At 36.6% G+C, this 27,691-nt stretch overlaps 1 protein-coding gene across 1 annotated transcript in view; it reads right to left on the bottom strand.

Moving 5' to 3' along the window:
* Window positions 1-1,513: 1,513 nt before the first annotated feature.
* The window catches only part of WDR17 (WD repeat domain 17), a gene marked incomplete at its 3' end in the record, with an annotated part of 53,175 nt that continues 26,997 nt past the window's right edge, over window positions 1,514-27,691 (bottom strand). The window contains exons 11-30 of the mRNA XM_081999726.1: window positions 26,697-26,783; window positions 25,796-25,960; window positions 22,421-22,623; window positions 22,132-22,281; window positions 21,899-22,029; window positions 19,342-19,467; window positions 16,972-17,127; window positions 16,624-16,688; window positions 16,090-16,222; window positions 14,480-14,571; window positions 12,647-12,746; window positions 11,690-11,829; window positions 9,215-9,235; window positions 8,114-8,225; window positions 7,234-7,375; window positions 7,043-7,145; window positions 6,052-6,153; window positions 3,632-3,727; window positions 3,279-3,462; window positions 1,514-1,633 (exon numbers count right to left, since the gene is read on the bottom strand). Coding sequence (XP_081855852.1) covers window positions 1,514-1,633; window positions 3,279-3,462; window positions 3,632-3,727; window positions 6,052-6,153; window positions 7,043-7,145; window positions 7,234-7,375; window positions 8,114-8,225; window positions 9,215-9,235; window positions 11,690-11,829; window positions 12,647-12,746; window positions 14,480-14,571; window positions 16,090-16,222; window positions 16,624-16,688; window positions 16,972-17,127; window positions 19,342-19,467; window positions 21,899-22,029; window positions 22,132-22,281; window positions 22,421-22,623; window positions 25,796-25,960; window positions 26,697-26,783 — 2,428 coding nt within the window. The remainder of the gene's footprint in view (window positions 1,634-3,278; window positions 3,463-3,631; window positions 3,728-6,051; window positions 6,154-7,042; window positions 7,146-7,233; window positions 7,376-8,113; window positions 8,226-9,214; window positions 9,236-11,689; window positions 11,830-12,646; window positions 12,747-14,479; window positions 14,572-16,089; window positions 16,223-16,623; window positions 16,689-16,971; window positions 17,128-19,341; window positions 19,468-21,898; window positions 22,030-22,131; window positions 22,282-22,420; window positions 22,624-25,795; window positions 25,961-26,696; window positions 26,784-27,691) is intronic.

Below are 27,691 nucleotides of genomic sequence, written 5' to 3'. Positions count from 1 at the left end.
CACCAGAAACCCTGTAATAATACTCTAGAACAATGACAGAATGAAATTTTAACTTTTTAAAGAAGGGGGTAAGAAGAGGGGGAGGCGGGGGGGAAGACTGGGATTTTTCACTTCTAATCTCCCACTCACCTTTCCAGCATGGCCGCATTGTTATTTCTAGTTAAATGAGGGCATTGCTTACCTATATATTCAGGATTTTGTTCAATAGGGTCTGCTGAAAGAGACCTTATGTTATTTCCAGTTTTACAACACTTTCTCTAGAAATAGTTCTGCCAATTTTTAATTGCAACTTCTTTACAGTTTATGTAACTATCAGGGTTTTAAAATATATTTTAAAGCAGCAGCAAAAAATATAACAACAGATAAAGTAGATTTCTGCTTGTGTGCCATCAATTAAGCTAAGAATATTATAACCAAGACATCTTTTCTACAGGTGAGTAATTCTGATTATAAGAATTATTAATAATTATTAATAAGAATAATTGTAACTTTTCTCTTATAATTAAATTCCATACTATACACAGCTTTAAAATTTAAATATTCTTAATATTCTATTGCCATAATTTTCTTTCCATTTGAGCACAGATTAAATAAAAATATATGCAGAAGTATTTACTTCTGGTCTGTCATACTGTATGTATATTCATAACTAATACAAAATGTAGAAAGAAAACACGTATTTTAAATGTACATAACATATAATTTCAATACATTTGCTGTTTGTTCCTTACAAACCCTTTGTTTTGTTTTTTGGCTTTTTTTTTTTTTAAAAAAAGGTTTTATAAATACATTTTAGCTTCCAATGAAAGTATAAGGGGGACAGTTGCCAAAGATGAACTTATTAGAAAATAGAATTTTATAATCTAGCTATTCAAACCTATCCAAACAAAACATTAGTAAACAACTTTGTACTGCTATTAAAGCACAATAACTAATAGATGAAAAAAAAAATAATCTAAGCACTTTTTAAATTTTACTTTTGCTATAGAATCCTGTGTGTAAAAATTAGACACTAAAAAGGGGGACACAATGTGTGAAACAGCCACAGGATTCCAGTCATTCTAAAAACAGGTTGCAGTGGCTATCAATATAACTAATTCTATTATTATGTATTTGAAAGTGTGTTTATGGATTTCACAGTTTGTTATTAATATTTTGACAATGTGCAGATAGTTGCTTTCTTCCTTTACAAGGCATTTGTTTACAGAGAGTTCAGGGAAATATGTCTGTATTGTCTGACAACACTATTCTTATTTAAAAAAAGACATGGCTGTCTATGAAGTTAGGCTTTTTTTTTCTTTGGATTCTCAGATAACTTTTTCTTTGGATTATCAACAAACATTTTTATAGAAATCCTTTTCTTGTTCTCATTTTACAATTTTCAAAGCCCAGGTAATTGCCCTTCAGAAGGAGTCAACTGCCATCTTTCTGTCCTTTGACAATCATGGTTAAATCAGTATTAACACCCAGAGTGTTATTTTAAGCACTACAAAGTACAGAGGAAAACACCTCATCAAAATGGGTTAAGTCGTATTCCTGTTCCTAGTGGTGAAAAAGGATTCACTTTGGCCCACATCAAAGCATCATTCAGTGAAATAGCAGATTTTCCATCTTCAAGGAAGAACACTGGACCCTGTGCAGCAAAAGAGGAAGGAAAGAGAGTACACATATATTGTATAAAGGGTACCACAACAGAAAGCACATTCTGTTTTATCTAAGAACAACATGAAAACCTGATTTACAGCTATCATCTATGTTTGTGCAAAAATTGCACCCTTCCAACTTAGAGCTTTGATAATAGTTACAACATTATAGAGTGAACTTGTTATGTTCCAAAATCTGGAGACTCAACATTTCATAATCCTTACATTTTTAGTTTGATTTTTAATAATTGTGGTATTTTGTACATGTTTGTTATTATTCCAGACTTAAATTTATCCTGGATAAGAAACTGAGGTAACAAGTTGGGGTTTTTTCCATCAGAATACTGTACATATTTCATCGTGTCTGTCATTATCTGTGCTGATCTGTGTGTTTCCCTATCTACAAAAAGCACAATATAATGCCTCCATGAATTGTTTGAAAGCATGGAGTCTATATGCAGTCTACAGAATAATTTCAAATGTTCACTATGAAAAGGACAAAATACTAATTTATCTGATGGAAGAAGAGCTATTTGCTAATTTCATTTGACAAAATAAGGTCTCAAAGCTGCAATTCAGTTTAAGTGCCACCTTAAAGAGTTATGCTCTCTGAACTTGCTACTTAAAACTTGTAAACCCATGCAATTAGGCTACTATATCTTAGTATTAATTTAGCAATGACTCCTAATGTTCACTAATCCAGAAATAAGGATATTGTAGATGACCAGCTGGTGACAGCATATTTGCTATTCTTCTTGAATGGATTATAACAATGGCATCTTTACATGGCTGTTAGCAAATGTTGAGAGAGTATAGCCTATGGTCTAATGTGGAAGTGTTGGCAGAAGTTTTTTTAGACTTCATCATGTGCAGTTGTGAATTTTGTTTACCTCAGAAGTCCCATTAGCATTTTGCAATCTCCAATTTCTAATGCAAAACTATCCCTCTTAATCCCTAAGCCACCCTGTGACTCTTTGGGTTGGCATCTTGCACTGGACAGAGGAAAAAGACTCAGCCTCATATAAGAGAATAGCTTCACAGAGAGACAACTGTCTGGAGTCAGGAGCCTGAGAGTAGCGTTTTCAAGCTCTGTCAGTTTTCCCTTTATGGAAATAACAACATATACCAAAAAAGTGTTACAAGGACTAGTATGTTTTGATCATAAAGCTCTATGTGAGTGATGAATACATATATTTGAATATTTAGTCTTCTAATATCTGGCTTTAATTAATCATCAATTACAAGTTTTATAGCATGCATTTCCATAATGATAAATACTAACAACAGAGTGATGTTAGTATGTAGTTGAAGATAAATTCCAGTTTTTTATTCAAGCTGTGGTGAGGTAGTAGGCAGTAAGTTACATGCACTTTAGAGAAAACGTCTGGCAAAGGAAATCTGTCTTGCCTGTGGAAATGAAAAAGTTTTGGATTGGGAAACTGGGCAATTATCTGATCGGACAATTCTTCTTTATGTAGCAGATGTCAGCACTTGTCCTATTTAACTTCTGCTACTGTGACAACAGGGAAAATATTTTTCCTCCCAAACAATGGGAGCGACCTTATATTTATGGCAACCTCATGACTAGTCAATGCTATCACTGAGAAAGAACACCTCAGCTCTCTGAAACTGTACCTGTATCCTTAGCCCTGTCAAACAAGAGATGTGAACATCTGAATGACTAGGAAGATTTGATCCAGTGACATAGTCTGGCCCAACCATTCCTTTCAGAGGCTCCTCTTGTATTCTTGATATAAGTATTGAATATACCGTTCTCTGCGATTCAGATGGAGGGGTGCATGGCAAGTCATCGGTAGGCCTACGAACAGAAGACACTTGTTTTTCAACTATACCTCTGAATTTGTGTTAGAAATTAAGAGCCACAAAGTACTTACATTTTTTACATTCATATTTTACAAAGGAAATAAATACTGTATTTACAACTAAACAATAGTCTCATTCATGTAATTTTATATTTTTCCACCTACTTGTTTAATTGAGTACAAGCTCTCCATGCATCTAGTTCCTCAGAAAGCTGTTCAATTTTCAAAGGTACAGATACTTCCCGTCTTTTTAAAAGCTGACTGAAAAAGAATGTAAATAATTAACGTCCAAATTAATTTTAGCAATGAATATTTTCTTAAAAGAAAAACAAGTTAGACAGTAATAATATAAAATTATTCTTGACTGGATATGGAAATGGCTTTATGGAAATAAACTGATCCTTCATGATAATCACTATATTAAACCTTAGAAATATTAAATTATTAGATATAAAAGTATACCTTTTCATTTAAGTTTGATTTTTATTATCCCTATTTACACCTTTTTATTTAATCTTTCTTGTCTTTAATTAGCTCTATTTTTTTTCTTTGAGGCTGTTCTATATTTTAAGCCTATATGCATTCTTATTTCTTAATAATGACAACTTTACTAAAATGAAGGGCCCATTTTGCCTATATAGAGTAGATATAAAAATACAATTAGAGTAACATGGTTCAATAGATGCTCTGGGACAGCCTTGTTTCATCTGATTACTTGTGGAAAACCGTTTCAAAACCCTTGCAGTGGATGCATTTTTTATTTATCAAAATATAATACGACAGTTATTACCTGACCTAATTTAGCAAATGTTCATTTGTGTTGGGATACCTAAAAGTGTCCAGCTTAAGCATTTAAGTGTCCAGTTTAAGATGGGCTGGAATCTAAAAGTCTATGAATCCTGAAAATATTGGGCAATCTGAGAAAAAAACCCCAAAACTTAGAACAAGATTGTTCTGCAGTTCTTTAAATCCCAGGAAAACTTGACAGCCAAAGCATCCCAAACTGAGTCATCTTGTTACTAGGCTACTCATTTCCATACCAGAATAGCCTTTCTGTAAAATTGTGTATTTCATCTTGTTGTTTTCCATACATAAGTCTGGTGGCTCAAAAAAGAAAAAACAAACAACAAAACCCAACAAAACGCAGTCCTCTTCCCTATCCTCTCACCAAGTTTCAGAAATGAGGATGGCTAAGAGGAAAGGAGTGCTGTTGAGACATCTAATGGAGAGGAGTTGAAGTAAAGGGACAAACACACAGATCTAAGACATGTTAAATTTATGTTATTTGATTTTCCTTGGTAGGTAATTCTGATAAAATATCAGGAGGTGTAGGAAAGCTCACAACTCTAGTAAGGTGTGAAAGGACTGGACAACATATATGCAACTTCTATTTTTGATGAAGAGATAAATGACATGCATTGTTAGCAAAGCTACAGCAGTCAGTTAGAGCAGCCAGTGGAGCAATAACAGCTAGAACAATGCCAGTGCAGCATGCACTATAAAATCAGTGACATCTTGGAGCTTGCCTTGCTACCCAGCAAGTCAGATAACAAACCCGAAAGGATTTGACAGTCCCAAATTGTGAGGGAGAAATGGAAATTAGTCAGCTGTATAGTAATATTGTTGCCAAACCAGACAGGAAGACTAAACAATCATGGTTATACTCTGAGGAAGGAATACTATATTTACCATTTAATTTAAATTTAATTTATTTATCTTATTGATCTTAATTTTTCTCCTTTTAAGCCCAAGTTGGTCGGTTCCAGTCAAAGTGGGACAAGTGGGGTCAGGTCAAGTGTACCAAGTGGTCAGGTCAAGTAGGGTCAACTGTGTTGGGCCAAGCAGGATTGGGCTGGGTCAAGCCCAGTCTGGTCATGTCAAGCCAAGTCCAGTCACACCACGTGGGCCAAGTCAGGTCACATGAAGTGAGTGAGGTCACGTCAGTTGGGTCAGGCTGAGCTGGTTCATGTCAGTCAAGTCTAGTCAGGTGGGCCTAGTCAAGTCAGGTCAAGTCAGGTGACTGGTTGGGGTTGAGCTGGGCCTAGTGGGCAAGACCAGGCTATGTCTGATCAAGTAGGCCAGGTCAAGTGTATTAATGCCTGGGAATAGTAGCTCGCTGAGTAACAGAAGGGTCAAGCCAGGTTTCTTGGTGGGAATCAAGCTAGTGCCCAGTTATGAACTGTAAATTCAAAGCTTGTCCTTGTTACTGCTGAGCAAGTCTTGGCAAATGGTTTACACACAGATACAAAATGAGAACTGTTGCTGTCAACATATAATCATGCATGGAGCTAATGTTGAATACTCATCTACTCCTAAAAATTGTTTTTCTTACAGAACTAAGAGTTTGACTGAAATTCTGGATTTACAACTTGTTGCATTACCTCAGAAACTTCTACGTGTATAATGCATAAAGAAAGTAAAGAAGATTCTATAAGCAGGCATGGGTATACCCTTATAATTTTATAACAGAATAGGGAACTCAGATTTTTCTATTTTGCGGGGTGGGGAGGGAGAAGTGGGGACAATGTATGGCATACATCACACTAGGGACAGATTTCTCAGTCTTACTGAAAACATAACATTACCTCGTATACTCATAAAGTGCAGGTACAATGCTATTGTACTGTCTTCTGATAGCAAGTAAAGCACCAATGTAGCCACACAAAATCAGCAACTCATTCCGAAGTCTATAAATGGACAAGTATTAATCATGAACAATAACAAGCATTTGCAAAAATATTAAACAAGCTCATACTCAAATTATAATTTTAAAACCTAATTTATCCATCCATCTGTTGTGGAGAATATATGTTGCTAATTATGCTTACTTTCTGTGTGATGTAATTGTTAAAACAGACCCCATCTGCTTTATATTGATCTCAATTATTAAATTTTAAATAGCATGTACAACACATAGTTATTAATCACAATCATGTAAAGTTACAAAAATCAATGTCAGTCAGACCTTTTAATGTGATAAAACTCTAAATGTAAGTAAAATTGCCCCACATATTAGTGTGGTCTTCAGTTTCACCAAGTTTCCCCCCAGGCCATAGGCAAGCGTTAAGCTTTTTCTTGTTTTCAGTTCTTCACATGTACACCTGTGCAGGCACCCAGGCCTAGCTTTAATCACCTGTCATAAAGGTGAAGCTGTCCAACTGTTTTAGAGTTAATTCTGAGGGTGACATCTCCAATTTCTTTAACACTTTGACATAAACCCCCATATTATATGTGGTACTGCTGCTCTTCAGGAAACTGAAACCAGAGCTAATCAAAGTGAGATTCTTCAAACAGGACCAACATTGATCCACCCATTGTAAATGCCCCACAGAGAAAGAAGCAATAAAATACTTCTCTCTTTTTTCTTTTTTTTCTTTCTTGCTAAACCTTGAAAATTTAGGAAAATTTCACACTCTGCTCTCCAGACTGGAAACTAGCCTGCTTGTTGCAATTTTTTCGTATCCCTCTTCTGGTAAACAAAAGATTATACTAACAGTGTGCAACCTATATTTTTTAATTCCAAAAATTTCCCTTTAATGAAACTTCCACTTTTGTAAGTAAGGAAAATATACTCACTCACTACATTTATGCAACACTAATCGTTCAGTGCGTATGTAACTTAGAAGATCAAGATATGGACAGACTGAATCTAAAGTCCAATCTGAGCCACAAAGTTGTTCTGTTGAAAAATAGAGACAAAAATATCTCAAGAGGCAAGCTATACAAATGACTTATGCTTTAAAAGGTTTCTTCATTCAAGTACCTACCTTTCACATACTGAATGCCAATAGGGAGAGCCTTTTCAGGTTCTGTGCTTAACAGATAGTACTTTATAGTTTCGAATATATCCCCATCTGCCTGAATTGTCTCTGCCAATCGCATACATTCTTCTACATCAGGAAGATTACACTGGAAAAAAAAGATTTTGCCAAAGAATTATTGTAGAGAACTGTTTGAACACTAAAATGCAGAGAAATACTGAAGATTGCACCTAACAGTAAGATCAAACTCTGTGAAAGAAGAGTCATTGTTTGAAGGACAAGGTCATACCTGCATATAATGTGCATTAAGAAAGCCATCTAGACAGAGAACAACACAGGAGAAGAAGGTTCTGTAACTTTAATTTAAACAGTATCAGTTTCCATTGCTAATGTTTTTGTGAACTTTTTACTACTGCTTAATAGATGTGCAGTCTGACTCGAACATTAAGGGAGTTAGTGGAGCAGACCCTTCTGCTGCTGAAGAGGAAAGGGGGAATTTAAGGAGATTACAGACGTAAGACTTAAAAGAACTCAGGACAGTACAGAAAGCTAATCTGCCAAGACATGATTAGGCTGCACTTCAATGAGGAGGAGCTTAATAATCATACTGACAGGTATTTCTGAAGATCATAAGCTACTTCAGGAAGTAACCCGTGTCATGGAAAGACTACACACAGAATCGAATTAAAGAACTAAAGATCTTCTTGTGCCATACTGAAAATAAAGTCAATGAAGACTAAAAGAGAAAAAAAAGATATGTAACATACAAGACTGTTGGTGAAAAATTCATCCTACAGATTTATTTGGCCTTAAGTTTTCTGAAGTTACTAAACAAATCAATACATAACCTCTTGCTAGCATTCAGGCAAATTCCTTTTCATTGTACCTTTTCATGCAGGTCATTTATTTCTGCTACACATCCAGGATAAAAAGCACATAGTTTTACTAATTGCAGTTTATTCTCAGGAATCATCATCAAAAGATCAGCTGCTAAATCCCTGCACAAACAAAAGATGAGATGTAGTTACTCCTGGTGGTTTGTAATTGGAGGAAACTCTATTTTTTCTTTTACATTAATTTCATAAAGAAGAGTTTACTGAAAAAAAACCCAACTATTTCCAGAGAAGAGCAGAAGCAACCTGAATCTTTAAGACTATTTTTGTGCAATAAATGAGGCTTAATCTATTACTCATTTTTGAGAAGTCATATGTTAATTTTCTGTTGCTTTAGTTGGTGGAATTAAACAGCTGTGCAATCCTCAAGCATCAGAACCACCTCAAAGTGAGATGGAAGAATATCTGAGCAGGGATGGGAAGGAAGAGTAGGACCCAACCAATGTGAAGGAAGGAAAGATGTTAATGTTGCTCTGTGTCATGAAACCATCCTCAAACTTCCAGGCTTCAGGACCTCCATGACATCAGCATAAAGCATCTCCCAGTCATCTAAAATGGCTAGTGCTTCTGTGACATTACAAAAAAAGAAATTAATCAAGAAAAGAATGTGGTAAATATTTTCATCCTTCTGAAAGGAAAATCGTGTTTTAGCAAACAGACATTTCTGAAATATTCCTAACTTTTTACCATTTGTTACCCCCTCCTTAACACAACAAGCAGCTGGAAGGAACACATGTAAATATTAAGAAATTATTTTGAAACCATTATTCTATTGAGCTTTTAATAACTGATTATTCTGGTTGTTCTGTGACTCTTCTGTTCATGCAGACATAATTTGTATTGTGACCCACAAGACTGACTTGCCCTGCGTAAGGCAAAAACTCCTGCCGAGTTCCCCTGGATTTTCAGAATGCGGTCCTTGGTTTAAAAAAAAAAAAAAGTTTGAGTAAGCTACTGTCGAGTGCTTTCTATCCCACTTTCAAGTGTTGATCACAATTAGAATTCAAAATTAAAACACTTAGTTTAAGATTATTTTTAGCATTAGTAAAGTCACACACTTTTCAAATCTCTCTTTCTATAAATAAGCAAAATACCTGTATCCAAGTGATGGAAAGCTAAAAGGAAGACATTGAAACAGTAATGAACAAAACTTTGTTTTGTATTCTTACTTTACAGAGGAAAATCTAATAGAAAATAATTAAACCACAACAGCAAATCTAAGGGTCAGGTTAACTGACGTTAACAACAGAAAAAATAGCTCACCTAATGCCTTTTGACAATCTAAAGAAACTAATGCCAAAAGGTCTTTGGAATATCTGTTATACTATTATCATGCAATAGCCACTTTTCTAAGATACAGAAAGGGTCTTTCAGAATATAGGATATTTCACAAGTTCTTAAACTATTTTCAAGATCAGTTACTCACATGTACTCATCTTCATAGGCAATTGAAAAATTTTTTTAAAGTGATTAGAAATCGCTCAGCCAAAAAACTGAAATCAAATGTTTATTTTAAAAAAATCCAAAGAAGCCCTCATATAATGGCCTACAAATTGTGTTGCCTTAAATGTTTTTTTAAGAATCAAACTGAAAACACTGTCAGTATAAAGAACAAAATCAGGTGGCTGAGTCTGCATATGTAGAATTCAGTATTTCAAGTAAAATACCACAAGCCTTCTGAATAGCAGAAGGTTGCTTTTAACAGTATTTAGGTGCTAAGCACAAATAAAATGAAAATGGTGTTCTTAAACATTCACACATTTTCCCAAGGCTGTAGATTTGGAAAGATGGGGCAAGGCATGAATATTTAGTTTTTACTTTTTTGTTCTGATTTTATAATTTAGAGCACTTCTAAAGAAAAAACAAACAAACAAACCAACCAAAACCCCAAAAACATGCTACCAATAACTGATTTCATACTAACCCATTAAGGTCCTTTCAGTATTCTTTGATGTGTCTACAGTTAAGTGTGTCTCTACAATGAAATCTACAATGAAATGTTTCCAATTGATGGATACCCCTAAGCATAACAACCAATAAAAACAAAAAGGGAGCCCTTCACATATCAGAGGCCCTTAAACTCCAGCTTCCCCATACATGATCTTATACATGCAGTGGACTAAGGAGTACTATGCTGTGCCAGTCTATCTTTATTACAAAATACAAAGATATTCAGGAATCTCTGATCTTTTCCTACAAAACAGAAAATATGCTATAATGGCTGCAAATCAGAATTCAGGATTGCAGTTTGTAGCTGTAATAGGTGTTCAGTATAGCATATGAAACCCACTGACAAATCCAGATGTATACTTGGGCAATATGCAGTACACCAATTTAAAATTTTATCACATATACCCATGTAGACTTCAGTGTACACATGCCATAAGTTTACAGAAGTTTCAGGTACATACATGTAAATGCCATACTATTATAAGTATTTGTTACAGCACTGAGATGAGAACAAGCTTTTGCTATGAAACTGGAAAAAATAGACAATGTTTTTCTTAACTCCACGTCCAGTGCTTCCTAGCAGAGGCTACATAAAATTCACTCGTCACAATGAAGGCAGGGAGATCAGAAAAGGAGCTTCAGAGACTTTAAAAGCTGCAGATGGAGTTGCCAAAACAACCGTCTTAGAACTGGTGCAATACAGACATCCTAAATCATTGCAAAACCAAAGCAGCAAGTCATCCAGTTCTTATTTTATCTTTTTCTACAATGCTTCATTGTCTAAGGCAGGCTAAATGCCGTATAGAGGAGTTCCGCTATGTTTCCCTCAGGCCACCTCTAGATGCTTAATCAAATACCAATGAGAGCAGAAAAACTGATGCTTAACTGCAATATCTATTTAAGCACACATTTGCTAGGAAATGTTATTCCGAAACACCTGTACAGCTGCCAAATACACCTTGGGAAGATTTTCTGCTTTTCATTGGCAGACAAAAACCAGACCAAAACTATCCTTCAAAGTAAAACCACAACAAGGAGGAAAAGAAAATTTAGAGATAAAGTTTCCCCATATGCAACAGGGAACTGACCTACTCCTGCAAAATTAAATAGTAATCCTGTTTCATCCTTAAATCTTATCAGCTGTCTTGTATTCCCAATATCAATATAAAATAATTCCTCAGCCTCTTAGGTTTTTGTATTTTTCAAGCAAGTACTTAAATATCACTTCACAGATCCTACCTAAGCTTCTGTTCCTTTTGACTTGATAATTAAATTCTAGCATTAACTTCGCTTGAAGCAATCATTTTTACTCAGTACAGACCAGGACTTTCTATGGTACCTTATTGCCCAAGCATCTAGTTTTTAGTGGGTTTCATACTCTGTTTGACAACGACTCTTCTCTCATTTACAATGCATATGTAATGTATTCTGAGATTAAAGCAGAACATTTGCATGCCCTGTGCTTCAAAGGTCTAATACAGCAATTCTTATTCAAGCAGCAATTCTTATTTTACATACCCATGGTGGTTTAGTGTCTATAAGAGTTTCGGAATGAAACACCTTTATCATTTTGTCGGGGGGGAGGGGGAAAAATCTTCTTTGGATTAAGAAATTCTTACCATGTTGTTACTGTCATACATTTTCTTGCTAGTAATTCTAGGGCATAATGTGTTGCTTGTGCTGCACTTTCTCCTAAGACAGTACCCACACTGATTGCCAACTCCAGTTCATTTCCACGAATCAGGTTTGCCATCGCAAGCTTGCTCAATGAAAAAATTATATCATTAAGGGACACAAGCATTTTTGGGGATTCACCATGTTGAGCATATGACATTCATTTATGAGACTGCTTTTTACAGGAGGATAAAATATGCATTAATTAAAGCAATTTTATACACAACTTGGGTCTCCTGAATGAGTAAATAATTGTACACCACGTGTTAAATCACTTTTTAAATAACTAAATAGGTTTCCTTTAGCAGAATTTTCCTTTATTCAACCAGAGATTACACAAATATCATACGTAAAAAGCATGACAGCAATTCCTTCTAGTCTTAAGTAAGGACACTAGCTTTCAGAGTGCATATTTGCCTTCCATCTGATGAAAGGAGACCAAAAAAACCAACCCACCCAAAAAACAACAAACCAGGAAGGACTCTCCTGTTATTACCCTCTCTGGCAACTGGAGTTGCTCATAGTCATAGAAGAATATCAAACAGGAGGAGATTACACAACAACTTGAAATATGTGTATTTTGAAGTACAGAAATTAACTGATCATTGCTTTCTCTGAACAGCTCACTAAGGTGCAATTTTACTCATTTTGGGGGATAGTGGAGGAATAACATGTTGAGTCAGCAACAACAAAATCTAGAGAGAGTGAGGAAAAGAAACAATTTGTAAAACTACAAATCAGGGGAGTTTTGCAAACTTCAATATTGTAGTGATACAAAGCAAATACCAAGTGTAAGTAATAAATTTTCGAGTGTGGTAGATACATTTTAAAAAACAGTTAACATGTGGAGATGTAAAAATGAAGGCAATGTTCCATAGTTAAAGAGAAAAATAAAAAATTACCTCTATATTTTCAACAGCCAGATGGCAACATGCTGCAAGCACTGCATGGCCATCCTGGAAATACCATTCTGCCAGTTCTTCACTGACCTTGTGCAGGAGCCTGCAAGAACAAAACAAGAATTTTGCAATGTCATTTAAAAGTTGGTGTTCTCTGGCTCTTAGTTATGTATGTCACCACTTTTGCTTCTGTATCTTAGAATTTCTATATTTGACTTACAGGTAATTGTAGAATCACAGAACAGTTTGGGTTGGAAGGAAACTTTAAAGGTCATCTAGTCCAACCCCCCTGCAATCAGCAGGGACATCTTCACCTAGATCAGGTTGCTCAGAGCCCCATCCAACCTGACCTGGAATGTTGCCAGGGATGGGGCATCTACCATCTCTCCATGCAACCTGTGTCAGTGTTTCATCACCCTCATTGTCAAAAACTCCTCCCTTAGATCTAGTCTAAATCCACCCTCTTTTAGGTTAAAATCATTACCTCTTGTCCTATGGCAACAGGCCCTGCTAAAAAGTCTGTTCCCATCTTTCTTATAGGCCCCCTTTAAGGGCTGAAGGGCTGCTATAAGGTCTCCTCGGAGCCTTCTCTTCTCCAGGCTGAACAACCCCACCTCTCTCAGCCTGTCCTCACAGGAGAGGTGTTCCATTCCTCTGATCATTTTTGTGGCCCTCCTCTGGGCCTGCTCCAACAGGTCCATGTCTTTCCTGTGCTGAGGGCTCCAGAGCTGGACACAGGACTCCAGGTGGGGTCTTGCCAGAGCGGAGCAGAGGGGCAGAATCACTTCCCTCGACCTGCTGGCCACGCTGCTTTGGTGCAGCCCAGGATATGGCTGTTCTTCTGGGCTGTGAGCGCACGTTGCCAGCTCATGTCCAGCTTTTCACCCACCAGTACCCACAAGTCCTCCTCGGCAGGGCTGCTCTCCACTCCTTCATCCCCCAGATTATATTGATACCGGAGGTTGCCCCGACCCAGGTGCAGGACTTTGTACTCGGCCTTCTTGAACCTCATGAGGTTCACAGGGGCCCATTCCTCGATGAATGACACCACTAGCTTTCAAAATGCAATCAGTTTGAGCTTTATCCACTACTTATGTTGACGCATATCCAGGTCTGTCAGTTTCCCAAAATCAACATCAGTATGGAAATGTCTCTCCAGATTGACAGAAGAAAAATTAAACATTTGGATATTTATTCTGTACCTGTGAACTCTGCATAAGTATCTCTCCAGTTGCTCAAAAACTGTAGACGCAAATTAAGTAACTACACAGCCTCCAAGCCGCTTTTCTTACTATACATAATACACGTGATAATGTAATTTAGGTTCCTGAGTACTGTTCTAAAGAAAGAGAGATGCATCGTTTCTTTTATGGGCACACACAATGAATGTGAATGGTCATTAGTGTATATTGTCAGAAACTTCACTGATAATAAAGAGTGAAGCTTCAGACAGAGAAGATAAATAAAAAATAAGGTCTCACAGATACTTGTTAATGCTAAATCTTACTCTACCTACCAAAAGTTCGAAGTTAATATGCTACATATTTAAACATATTTAAGTGCCTAGGAATGCACCTTAAATATCAAGCAAATGAAAAGCATATTTTTAACACATACATATGAAAAATCCATTTGGTTCCAGAAGGAGGCACAACGGGGGAATCAGTCAATGTAGCATCCGTTAGTAATGCTATCAACTAAGTACTAGAAGATGTAATATTTTGTTGTCAAATTCTACATTGCTGATGCCAAATTAAACCACTAATGTTTATCTCCCTTGATGGCTTTACATTCTGCAGTAAAATGAGGTTTTAGGTATAAACTAGAACAACTTACTCATTGTAATCATCTGTATTGTTTCCACCAGAATTTGAAGATCCACTTGTTGTGTAGAGTGGTGACATCTGTATATTTCCCTCACAAGCTGCCTAGAAATGAATTTTAAAAAGTGATTAATTAATGCACCAATCAAACAGAATATGAAACATGATTTTTGAACAACAACAAAATAATCTAAAATCTACAAAAATCCTTCTAAAGCCCAGTTATAACAAAGGAAATGTTTAAACCAATGAACTTATTCATAGCTAAATCTTAGCCTAGTTTTATCCAGCCATACAAGAAATTCTACAGAAGCAAGAGACCTTTTCCTTCCTATGCATTTGTACAGGATTTTTCCAGCATTTGAATACGCTTGAAATGGACAGCGAGGGCTACAACCTTGATTTTTACACCCCAAGGAGCAAGTGGCTGTGAGTGAAGGATGAACTCCACAGACACTTCTCAGTAGGTATACCAGCAAATCTGGAAAGGTTTACATAGTGGCATAAGCTGAACCTTTTTTGTGTCTGGCAATAAATTATTTCTAATGTTAAATGAGAAGAGCTCAGTGCAGGTTAAAAGGAAATTCTTTCATGTGCTTTAAGGTGGAGCTAGCATAACAACATTAAAACTCAGGACTCAGTTAAAATGGAAAGAAAGTCCTGGTATTTTATTGCTTAATACTATCTGATTAAACCTTTGAGACAAAGGCTATTCCCTGAATTGTAATAAAAGCAGCCCCTGCTATGTCTTTCTTACAAGAAAAATGAAAATCTTTCTAAAGCTTTAAGGTGTTACAATGTTTGAACCTTAAAACTTGTTAAATTTTAGCATACCTCAAAGTTCCATGCTGTGCGCTATTCATCTACTACTAGAAGAACAACAACATACAGATAGACAATTTCTAAAGAACAAATTCACATGCATTATTAAAGGCCTTATCTCTGAGGCAACTCAACATTCAAGGACGGGTAGGCATGAGAGAATGTACCAGGGACAAATCTTGACAGTTTATTTAACAAACAATATTAAGTATGCAGCAGTTACTCAAAAAGAATAAAGGAATGGTGAGAAAGTGTGAAACAAGTATTGGTCTTGCATGTTTTGTGCGCCCTTTAACTGTGTTTACATGAGGAAGCAGAAGGGACACGTGCTTTTAGTAATTTCTTGTACTGTTTTTTGCATTAATTTAAAAGTTTTATTTCCTATATTGATTACTACTGCAACTGAGCAGTTTCACCCAAAGATTCTATAGGAAGTAGTATAGCCAAGACCTCAGTAGAAACACAAGAGAAATCCTACATGTCTTAGATGTTAAGGGCAATACTGACTGCTGAAAATCAGGTTAATTTTCTACTTCAACCAAAAATTAATAACATCAATTTTCATTATGGGCATTTTATTGCCATTTAGTAGAATCAGGCTCAAAATCTATAAGCATGTGATACCTTTTTATGAATTCTGCATAAAAACTGGTAAATACAATACACAAGTAAAGAGCAGGGTATCATTATTTAACTGTTTTGCAAAAGTGAACAGAGCTAGCCTTTTAAATATGCTTGTCATCTTCAGAATTGGAAACGAATAGCTAACTACATCTCCCACACTGTTATACATAATAATACCTGTGCAACAAGCAGAGCCTCTTTAAGCTGGCCTCTTGAAGTAAAGAAAGAAACTAGTTTCTTCACATCTCCGATAGCTATACAGTATGGGATGACATCATCATTTTCTTCCTGAAATAACTGATCAGCTCTCCTAATTAAACAAATGAATAAATAAACAAGAAAGATCTACATACATAATTGATTACTAAGCTTATCTCTATGGTATAGGTGTTACCTGAAGCCATATAAAGTCCACTGAAACCCATGTACCCTTCCAGACCTCAGAAGATTTGCAAACTGTGGATATCGCACTAAAGAGTTTCCAGTTAAACTAACAATCTATGCTCAACCCTTTAACTTGATTCCTGTACACAAAGTTCTTGTTGAAATCCTCCACAGTTCTATCCCAAAGCTTACTGGACAAAAAGTAACATCACTAGAATGCTGTAACAAAAGCCAAGTACAACTGATATTAGTATCCATCCTTCCTACTTGTCCGTGTCTTTTTATGGACAGGAGCTACAATTCAGCATCATATTTTTATTACCTTACCTTTGCATTAACTTCCTCCAATATTTCATCGATACACCAGGTGCAACTGAGAGCGCTTTGTCCCACTAGGAGAAAGCAGCAATACATTTAACCTGATCATTTTATTTTGGGACAAAGCGGTATTTTTAACTAGTTTCATGTTTCTTCCATTAAAAATGAATTTGTCAAGAGTTAAATAAGGAATGAGCTATGCATTAGACTGCATATGTTAAAAATAATATAATTGGAGCAAGAGTACTCTTCTATGGACTTGTGACCCATTTTATTGCTACCCCATTTTTACTAGGGTAGCTGGTTTTCAGAAGTTTTCATATTTTATTGTACTTCAATAATGTTCTAATATTTTACCTCTCCAAGTTCTACCATTAGTTCACAATATCGCTGAATTTGTCCTAATCTTAAATGTATTTCTGCAGCTTCTTTAAGCCTCTCGTCTTTGCTTGGTGCACCAATACCACCTCCAAACTTGGACATTTTTACTGTTGTCAGTTCTTGTGCCTTGGACTGAGGAAAAAGAAAGGAATTAACAAAAAAAATTATTTTTTTTTAAAAATACAGTTTGTGATGAAAACAAGTTTTCTTAAGAATGAACTAGAGTCAAACATTACAATGGAATATAAAGGCTATCATCTAAGAAAAGAATCTTTTTGAGAAAAGGCTAAGTGGAAGAGCTTACAATGAGATTACAGTGAACTATTTATACCGTTAAGGTAACTGTTCAGTGTTTTAATGCACACGTACATTTTCCTCTATTATCTTCATTTAATCTCTTTTATATATACTTTTCTTTCTCAACAATTTTCTCATATGTAATAGTAATTTACCCAGATGTCCACCATAAAAATCATGATATTTTTGAAATGTCAAAAAAATATTTGTGAACATAAACCATATAGAGCTGGAAATTGTACTTATTACCATTAAAATCATGTCCAAACAAAGAAAGAATAAAGACAGTAGGCTCAACCTGTGTACTGATCTGTCATACCCCATTAACCTTATGACCAATAAATGGTTTATATTGCCAACCACTGCATTTTTGATATTAGTTGAAGAGATAAGATTAAATTTCTCCATCTGGCAGAGTTTGAGGAATAATCTGCAACAGGATCATATTTAACGTTAAAAAAAGGAGAGGGGCAAAAGGAGCTTCACATTTCAAGAATTATCAGTTTATCATCCATGCAAGTGAGATGGCATTTGGCTATTCATGGTGTTACAATACCATATATAGATGATTGAAAATGAACTTCAGCAAAGTAAACTGCAATGTAGACTAATACCAGCTGCTGAGAAAGGCAAAGGATCTGTTTTTTTAAAACAAACTATGTTACTATTTTCCTTGGCACCTCCATCTTTATCATTTTCATGCTGAAGCTTCCAATGTATCCTCTCTGTTTGCTACAGAAAAATACACTTGCTCTAGGTTCCTACTTCATCCCGAAATGTCTAGGTGCTGCAATATCATTATGCAGTTTCCTAAGAAAAAAATGGTACTAGCAGCCATACACAAGCAGCTAGCATCACCCTACCTCTACTTTCTCTTAAAGCTCTCAAGCGAGATTGAGACTTGCAAAAAAGATTGAGTCAGCAAAAAGGAGACAAAACGCTTTTAATTAATGTCAACACTGAATCCAGATCCACAGAATGATCAGCAATTACTGTAGTACTCTAGGTCATCCGAGTTATAAATGCATGAAATCATGTTTCAGGGATAATCAGACTGCTTGCAGTATATGAGTAAAGAATTAATTTCTTCTTCTCAGGCTAACTGGCTGAGAATACTGGTTTCTGGACACATGGAAGGACCCACACACAGATAGAGCTTCATGGTATTAGCAGAGCAGCTGCTGCTATTACAGTTAAGATCACCAATACAAAGCTTCTATCACTTCAGAGTCATCAGGTATGTAGAACACTCTTTAAAGAGAGCCTATGATTTTGCAAAAGACAGAGTCTGCAACAGCAAACAGGTGATACCTGGCAGGTATTTAGCCCTCGGGATGGCAAGTGGGGAGTTATGCATTTCCTGATCTATACCAATAGATATCTTTCCATTAGAGTATGGGATTCTTTAGTAATCCTATGAAGTCTGTGACAGAACCATATCCTGCACAAATTGTATGTCTGGTTGCATATTCATATATGCAGCTACTAATAAATTCGTGGCCTAGTATTTGAATTTCACATTCAAATCTGAGTCATTCTTCAGCTGCATATCTCCATTAATGACAGTTTCTTGCTATCCACTCCTTCTTCCAGGCAGCTACAGAGCTTATTTCTGCAGACTCTCCTCCATTTTCAGACATGGATTTCCCTGTCCCTGCATCTGAACGTAACTACATGTTCATACAACCAAATAGTTTGACTTCACTGAATGTAAAAGTACCAGATATATATAATAGGGAAGACAAACTTGTTTCATAGCTCAAGGTGTAGTGATGCTTGCTTTCCAATTTCTTTTCATTATTTTGAAAACTGGTTTTCTAATTAATAACTGTAAGAGCATTTTAACACTGAGTATTCATGAAATCATACAGACTTAGCTAGATGCTATTACTCTGACAGACTAGTATTGCAGAGAACTGATATTGCACAAATACCTTTGGACATGAAATAAATTGTGACCCTTTTGTAAAGCATTAAATGTTATTTTTAAAGAGTGAAATGCTATATGGATTAATAACCACTTTTACATACCATTTATGCTTCACTTACCATTCTAAATCTAATGAGATGTTTCATATGCATAATTCCTTTGCAGTAGTTCTGTGGAAGCAAACTGTCATCCTCTCCTTTTATTACAGCAACTAAATCCCACAAATTTTTGCTGCCTCCTGGAGGCTAAAATTGTTAGGGAAGAAAAAGGTTGTGTTACAGTAATGTTCAACAGAGAAACTAAAGTTATAAAGACATTGAAAAATATTTGTCAGTCAATTCCACGAAATACTGCTAGTAAAGCTCTTTCAGACCATTTCAATATTAGAAGCTTTACTGTGAAGACATGGATTAGTTCAAGATACTACAACTCTTTCAACCTTCTTGAAGGCTGTGAAGATACAGCCAGATCCATGAACATATTTGGTTATGTGCAGATATAGTTGAGGGTTCACCATTAGAGTTTTCCCTTTTGCTCCCAAAGGAATACGAGCTATCTGGTGGTTACTGTTGTCATAAAAAAACTATTCAGCTGCTGGGATGCAGGCGTGACCCCAGTACAGTTTACCATTTTCTGTAAAGCAAAGGAGTGGGCCAGGTAAAAACAACTTCAGGGCTCAACTGCCACAATCTTGTTTACTATCTTAATATTAATTCATGAAATAGACACATATGGTATAACTGCATAGGCAAAAAAATCTTGCAGGCCATTAAGGAGATTTTTTTTTTAAGAAATTTTAAAGCATTTTTACTACTCTAAGATTTGAATTAATCTTTCTGTAGAACTAGGACAATGGTTTAACATTCAATGAGGTCTAGAAGAGAGGGAGTAATTAAAAGCTTAAAAAAAAAAAAATCTTGAAACCTTTGACCTGAAGGATCTTTTCTAAGAATAACAGAATTACAAGTTTAGAAGTCAAATTACTTCTGAGCTTGTAAAAAGCAGAATCACAGAATCATGAAGATTGTAAAAGACCTTTAAGATCAAGTCCAACTATCAACTCAACATCACCATGTCCACTAAACCATGTCCTGAAGCGCCACGTCTACATGTTTTTTTGAACACTTCCAGTGATGGTGACTCCACCACCTCCCTGGGCAGCCTGTTCCAATATTTGACCACTCAGTGAAGAATTTTTTCCTAAAATCCAATCTAAACCTCCCCTGGTGCGACTAGAGGCCATTTCCTCTTGTCCTATCACTAGTTACTTGGGAGAAGAGACCAACACCCACTTCACCACAACCCCCATTTCAGGTAGTTGTAGAGAGCGATAAGGTCTCCCCCTCAGCCTCCTCTTCCCCAGACTGAACAACCCCAGTTCCCTCAGCCGCTCCTCATAAGACTTGTGCTCCAGACCCCTCACCAGCTTCGTTGCCCTTCTCTGGATATGCTCCAGCACCTCATCCTCCTTCTTGTAGTTAGGGGCCCAAAACTGAACACAGGATTCGAGGTGTGGCCTCACCAGTGCTGAGTACAGGGGCACAATCACTTCTCTGCTCCTGCTGGCCACACTACTTCTGATACAGGCCAGGATGCTGTTGGCCTCCTCAGCCACACTGCTGGCTCATGTTCAGGATTCAGAATATCCTACTGTGGGGGTGTGAAGGAGAGACTAGTCCTCTTTCTTTAAGTCCCTTAAAGCTCCTACTTGACTCCTCATAGTTTAAGCATGACATTTTATTTGCTGGACTCAAAAAGCACTGAATACAACTGATAAAAAAGTTTTTGTGCTTGGACAATTCTCATATTTTTGTAATAGTTTTACTCTCAAATCAATGGGGGACATCAGAATGTATAACTTCCCTAAAACAAGGAATTCTATAAAAATATTTTTAATAAAACAGGAAAGGCCAAGATTTGTAACTGAGGAACATTGTTTCAGCATTTCTAAATCATACACTTCAATTTAGCTAGAAATCAAAACAAGTATTTTGGATGAACGAGGTCCTTGTAGATCAGTGTATTGACTTAAATTACAACAGTGCTTGACACAAGGTGTAGTTCCAGGTCATTTTTGTCCTTGTTCTACCTCAAGTTCAGCTCTTATGCAGGTAAGAACTCACAGGGGACGCAGAAGTTTATATTTTTAATTCAATTGCCCAAAGAGGCTGCAGTGATTTTAGGAAATATTACTGTGCAATGGAGCAAAGGCAATAGATGGATACTGCAACATGGGTCATCCAGGTCTACAGCTCCTACAAGGTAATATAGCAGTTCTCGCACAGACACTTGGGCAGTTCAAATCTATCTGTAATGAGGGTGTCCCACTGATGGATTAAAATTAAAAACTCCAATGTAGTTTGATAAACCACATTTTTTCATTTTCTCAAATAGAAAATTCTTGTAAAGTCAAACTTTTCCTATGCAAAATTAAATTATCCCACCTATTTCACTTTGTGAAATATTGGTGTTCACAACTGACAAACAATTCAGTCATGGACATTTTTACATGCAGAACTGTTAGGAGATAGAATTGATTTCTGCATATTTTCTGAGCTCCCTTTAAGAAAGCAAAAAAAAAATGGTAGAAAAGAAAGAAATTTCCATTTTGGAGATTGACTTCAGAAGAGAAAGTCATGCACACTGACAACATCCTTAAGTTTGCAGAATACTTACTGAAAAACATTCTGAAAACCACCTCAGTTTTTTTCCTCGAGGATTTCCTGTCAATTTTTCCACTTCTTGTTTAATATCCCTGGAAACTTTACCACACAGCAAAGGAGGAACACCAGATTCCACAGCACGATCTAACACACAAAAAGATTTATACATGAAAATGAAAAAAAAACAAGGAAAAAAGTATAGTAACATACAGAAAATTCAAACAACGGTATATACAATTTACTCACCTGTATTACCGATAATCTCATCCCAGCATCTATCTGCCAAGACGTTTATTTGTAGAGGGCTTATAAGAGGTGTCAATGACCAGAGTCTCACGGTGGAGTCACGAGAGCAAGATGCCATAGTAAATGGACGACTAGGATGACATGTTAAACCTAGCAGAGAGAGCATTTAAAAATGTAGTCAAATAATTAAGTTTATCTAATAATGAGTTTGATTAAATTATTTTATAAATTTAAAAATACTTAAAAATGCATTTCAATACACAAGTAAAATAAATTTTAAAAATATTACCATATACATCTGCACCATGATCATAAACTGTGTCCAAACATGTTCCATCTCTTGTGTCCCAGACTCGAATTGTATAGTCCCAACTGCCGGATATTAGAAGGTAAGGAATTTCAGGATTCCACATCAGTCCCCGCACTGGAGCTGTATGTCCGCTAAGGACATTTATACAAGCATCCTGTGTATAATCCCATATTCGAACAGTACTGAAACAGGATAAAAAAGACATATGTCCATCGAATCACCTACTGAAATGTGATTATCCCTCTACTTCAGCAATATTCTAAACTTCAAATTTATCAGAGTATTTACTTGCAATATGTTTATAGAAGTTGTAATAGGACAGGTTGGAGCCAATGCCCTTCACGTTTAGGATGGAGTACCAAATATACCAAAGACAGTCCACCTGTCTATTCTATCCACCACACAGCCTTTCAAAATCTCACATGCACCATTATCTTACATATCAATGAGAGAAAAGAAATTTGCCCATATGCCTGCATGTGTAAGCTCTATCTTTCCTATGGCTTTCACAGCCCTCTAAACGTCCCAAGAAACTACAGATGTGTTAGTCTAACCTCAGTTCCTGGGAAGATTGTGGAGAAGATCATACAGGGTGCTACTGAAAAGCATTTAAAGAGTAATGCAATCATCAGGCACAGTCAACATAGGTTCACAAGGGAAAGTCCTGATTAACTAATTTGATATCCTTCTATGGTAAGGTCACCCACTTAGTGGATGAAGGAAAGGCAGTAGATGTAGTTTTTCTGGATTTTAGTAAGGCTAAGTAAGGTACTGTTCCTCACAGCATCCTTCTGGACAAGATCTCCAACAGTGGGATGAGCAGGTTCATGGTGTGCTGCGTGAAGAACTGGCTAAACGGCAGGGCTTAAAGGGTTGCAGTGAATGGGGCTACATCTGGTTGGCAACCAGTCACCAGCAGCGTTCTTCAGGGTTCAACTCTAGGGCCAGTTCTGTTCAATATATTTATCAATGATGTAGATGCAGGAGCTGAATGCATCACTAGCAACTTGGTGATTATATCAAACTGGGAGGTGCTGTTGACTCTCTCAAAGGACAAGAGGCCTTGCCGAGGGATCTAGATAGATTGGAGCATTGGGCAATGATTAATGGGATGAAATTTAACAGGAACCAATGCCAGATTCTGCACCTGGGACAGAGTAACACCAGGCACCAGTATACACTGGGAGAGGAGTGGCTGGAGAGCAGCCCTGCAGGGAGGGACCTGGGGTGCTGGCTGACAGCAGGCTCAGTGCGAGGCACCCGTGTGCCCCAGCAGCCAAGAGGGCAAACCCCGTCCTGGGGTGCACCTAACACAGCGTAACCAGCCAGTCAGCAGGGGTGATCATCCCGCTGTATTTAACTGTTGGTGCAGCCTCACCTCAAGTACTGTGTACAGTTCTGGGCCCCCCAACTCAAGAAGGATGTGAAGGTCCTTGAATGTCTCCAGAGGAGGGCAACAAAGCTGGTGAAAGGCCTGGGAGGAATGTCCTATAAGGAGTGGCTGAGGACTTTGCGCTTGTCTAGTTCAGAGAAAAGGAGGCTGAGGGGCGACCTCATGGCTCCCCACAGGTTCCTGAGGAGGAGAAGTGGAGAGGGAGGTGCTGATCCCTCCTCCCTGGTATCCACCGACAGGATGCATGGGAACGGTTCAAAGCTGTGTCAGGGGAGGTTTAAACTGGACATTAGGAAGCATTTGTTTCCAGAGAGGGTGATCAAACCCTGGAAAAGGCTTCCTAGAGAGGTAGTCAATGCTCCAAGCCTGTCAGTGCTTAAGAGGCATTTGGACAGTGCCTTTAATAATTTGCTTTAACTTTTGGTTAACACTGAAGTGCCCAGGCAGTTGGACTAAATGATCATTGCAGGTCCCTTCTAACTGAAATATTCGATTCTATTCTGTCCTTTGAACGTGGCATTTGTCACATGGCAGAAGTGGACACCACACTATCTTAAATTATGAAACTCCCACCACAATCACACAAGTAATGAGAAAGAATTCATAACAGCTTTCTCATTACTTTTTTCTTCCCTTTTAACCAAGTAGTTTCCAACTTTTCCTTTTTCTTTCAGTAGTTGCTATTGCGGGGCACAGTTAATTGAGCAGGCTACAGAACTAGGAAGTTAAAAGCTCAATTTCTTGAAGAGAACATTGTAATTCTGGCGAAGTTTTATGACATTATCAACTATGTTAACAAAGTTCACTCATGGCAGCAAAGGCACCTATTACCATTTCTCCAGTACTGCAAAGGGGCCATTTGATGAGCCTTGCATCACAAAGTAGAATCCACAAGTTAGAAGGACATTATATTTACGTATATATTGTTGTACAGCAATACATGCTCACATGTGACCCTTGCATACTGTTCCTATGTACTGTATAAGCCTAGGTGCTAAACAGGTCATCTGAAATAGTTGAGTTTGACTACAAACTAGAGTGTTACCATGTATAATGAACTCAAAAGACTATTTATTTTCTGAGTTATCTGGGATTAAGTTATTCAACGATCCCCCACCCGCAAAGTGAGAGTGTGACTATTCTAGAAATCCCTCTGCAATCAAGACTTATAACATAACCATGATTGGTAATAAAATCAGAATATCTCATAATGACACTATGACAGAATTTTGGATTCTCTACATCTTGCTCATGCGAAATAGAGAAGATTTACACATAAAAAAATTGTCATCAAGTTGCTTTCTTTCATGAATCATTACACTATGAACTAACAGATTTTGTTGCAAGCATAGACATCTAATGAATGATATTGGGGAAAGCAACAGAAGCCAATACTCTACACAATACAAACTTGTGATCCTTATGGAAATGTATTGTATACTCTGCGGGGACGTGGCTTCGAATCATAGAAAAATCATCCCTCCAGCTTACCATAGACTGATGCTCTCTCCCTCAAAAAATGTCATCAAAACCAACAAAAAAGTACCACCTAGCATCCATTAAAAATCTCCACAGATTATACGTAATTATACTTTTGAAAGACATCAAATAAGAGCAGGTCTTGTGCCCATACCTGTTGACATAATGTAAGCATGTGGTATCCTCCTTGTATCATTCCTGGGAATAACAGGTGTTGGTCACTGACTCTACTCTTGGGAAAGCATTTGGAAAGTTGCATTGCTATAGCAGTTGTGACAATTTTAGGTCATTATCCTGCTACTCAAATACTATATTAAGCTAACAGCAAAGCTACAGCCTGAATCTGAACAAGGCAGAGATTTAGATTATTATGTTATTCACAGAGTTTTTGAAGATGTCGGCACCAGTACAACTAAAGATCTTAAGTTTCTCTAATATCCTGCTTGAGGTTTTAAGTTTTCTGATAGTTCAGAAATACACACCCATCATCAGAGCCACTGCAGAGGATTCCTTCTCTCAGAGGAGACCACCGTACATGAAACACCTTTGCAGTATGCCCTGTAAAAATTTTCAGTGGCTGATCAGAGCTGGTTGCCAAGTAGTAAACACGAACGTTTTTATCCTCACAACCAGTAGCTATCATATCTCTGCAAAATAAAAATAATAAAATACTGGGTCACTGGGAACATCAAAAGTATTGTTTTTTAGTTTACAAATAAATATGATACATGTTTTGAAATTTACTTTAGAAAGTAGCTTATTTTCGCTTATCCTTTGACTTTTTATGATGTAATTATTGATAACTCAATTAAAGATACTAAATCAGAAAAAAAAACTGATAAAGATCCATGAGCTGCAACAGGGAATAGCATTTGCACTACAGTCTCACCAAGCACCCAACACACAACTATTAATAAATGAATGACTGTATAATTGTCTTTTGACAGAAATTCCTAATAACAACATGAGAACTTATCTGCAAAATTAACATATCACAGTGTATTTAGCTGCCTGCTGTATCTTCAGCTTAGCAGTCATTAAAAGGATGTCAGCCTAAACCCCCCTTTCCTGGTATTGAATGTCTGCTCCCCACCCCCCATTATATATTCAGCCAGAGAATTTATTTTTTCTCCCATCAATACGAAAAGATCCTCTTTTAAAAGTTAAGTAGTCCTTGTCCTACTTAACACATGAACATGCTGGGCAATGAAATACAGTACTGGGAATATACAGCTGCTCAGACATATCCTACTATGGAACAGAAACAATTTCAGTGCTCTAATATCACAGTAAATGTAACATTGTAAATAACTGTGTGTTATTTTACTGGTAGTCACTTTAAATAGTAAGTATTATCAATTCTTTGGGTTAATTTTTACTTACTTGTTGTTTTGACTCCAATCACAGCCAAACACTGCAGCTGGATGTTTGTACTTGTGAAGAACCTTGCCATCAATGGTTCGAATAATACTGAAACCAATTACAATGTAGTATTATGAGGAAAAAAGCGTTCTAAGTAGGCTATCTAAAAGTCAAGTTTTATTTCATGCAAATTAAGCCAGATAGCAAAAGAAGCATACAGAAAGTATGTGAGAAATCTTTATTCCTACAGCCCCTGAACTACAGGGCTAACTATATATTTCCCAACAAAACATTTAATTGACTTGAGTCCATGTTCCTTCAGAGGGGCTGTATATCCACTGGGGTACCTCCCTCCCTGAAAGGATCCTCACAGCCCAAAATCTAAGTTGCAGCTGTGGCTTTAAGGTACAAATAGATCTTTAGGGATTTAAAAAAGTTGATTGATTTTTTTCCTAAAATTCATGCTCTTGTTATGTTTGAGCTGAAATAACATGGCTAGCAAAGAAAAGAAGAACAAGGATTTAAAAATGTACTGAAACACAATAAATGCAAAATTGTTCTCAAAGGGCTTTTGCAAGTTTTTACCAATAAACTCTTATACTCCTGTAATACTACAATTGCAATGACTTGGTTCTAAAATAGTGATTCCTAGTCCTTGAAATAACAAACTTAAAAAAAAAAAAAAAAAATTGAAAAATGAAGACATGTAAAATAGGATGGCTTTTGAAAAGTGTCCTCTGTATCTACACATAAGAAAACCAGAAGAATATTCTTAGCGAAATTATAATCAATATTAATTTTTGTTATCAGATTGTCTTAAACACTATTCCTTTTGCAAACATTTTCTCTATTTTTTTCTTAAAATAATGAAAAATATATCCTAACAAGTACAGCAGATTAATATAATTCAAGTTTTGGCCAGTAAGAACAGTTTAAAAATTAGTCAGTGATAGCAGTGTCAAAGTTTACTGACTTGAGAAGTACATTTAGCAGGTTTTTTTTCTTCCAATAACACT

Source organism: Phaethon aethereus, assembly GCF_964289735.1.
Source record: "Phaethon aethereus genome assembly, chromosome: 4".
NCBI lineage: Eukaryota > Metazoa > Chordata > Aves > Phaethontiformes > Phaethontidae > Phaethon > Phaethon aethereus.
This window is presented reverse-complemented; position numbering and strand designations above follow the sequence as displayed.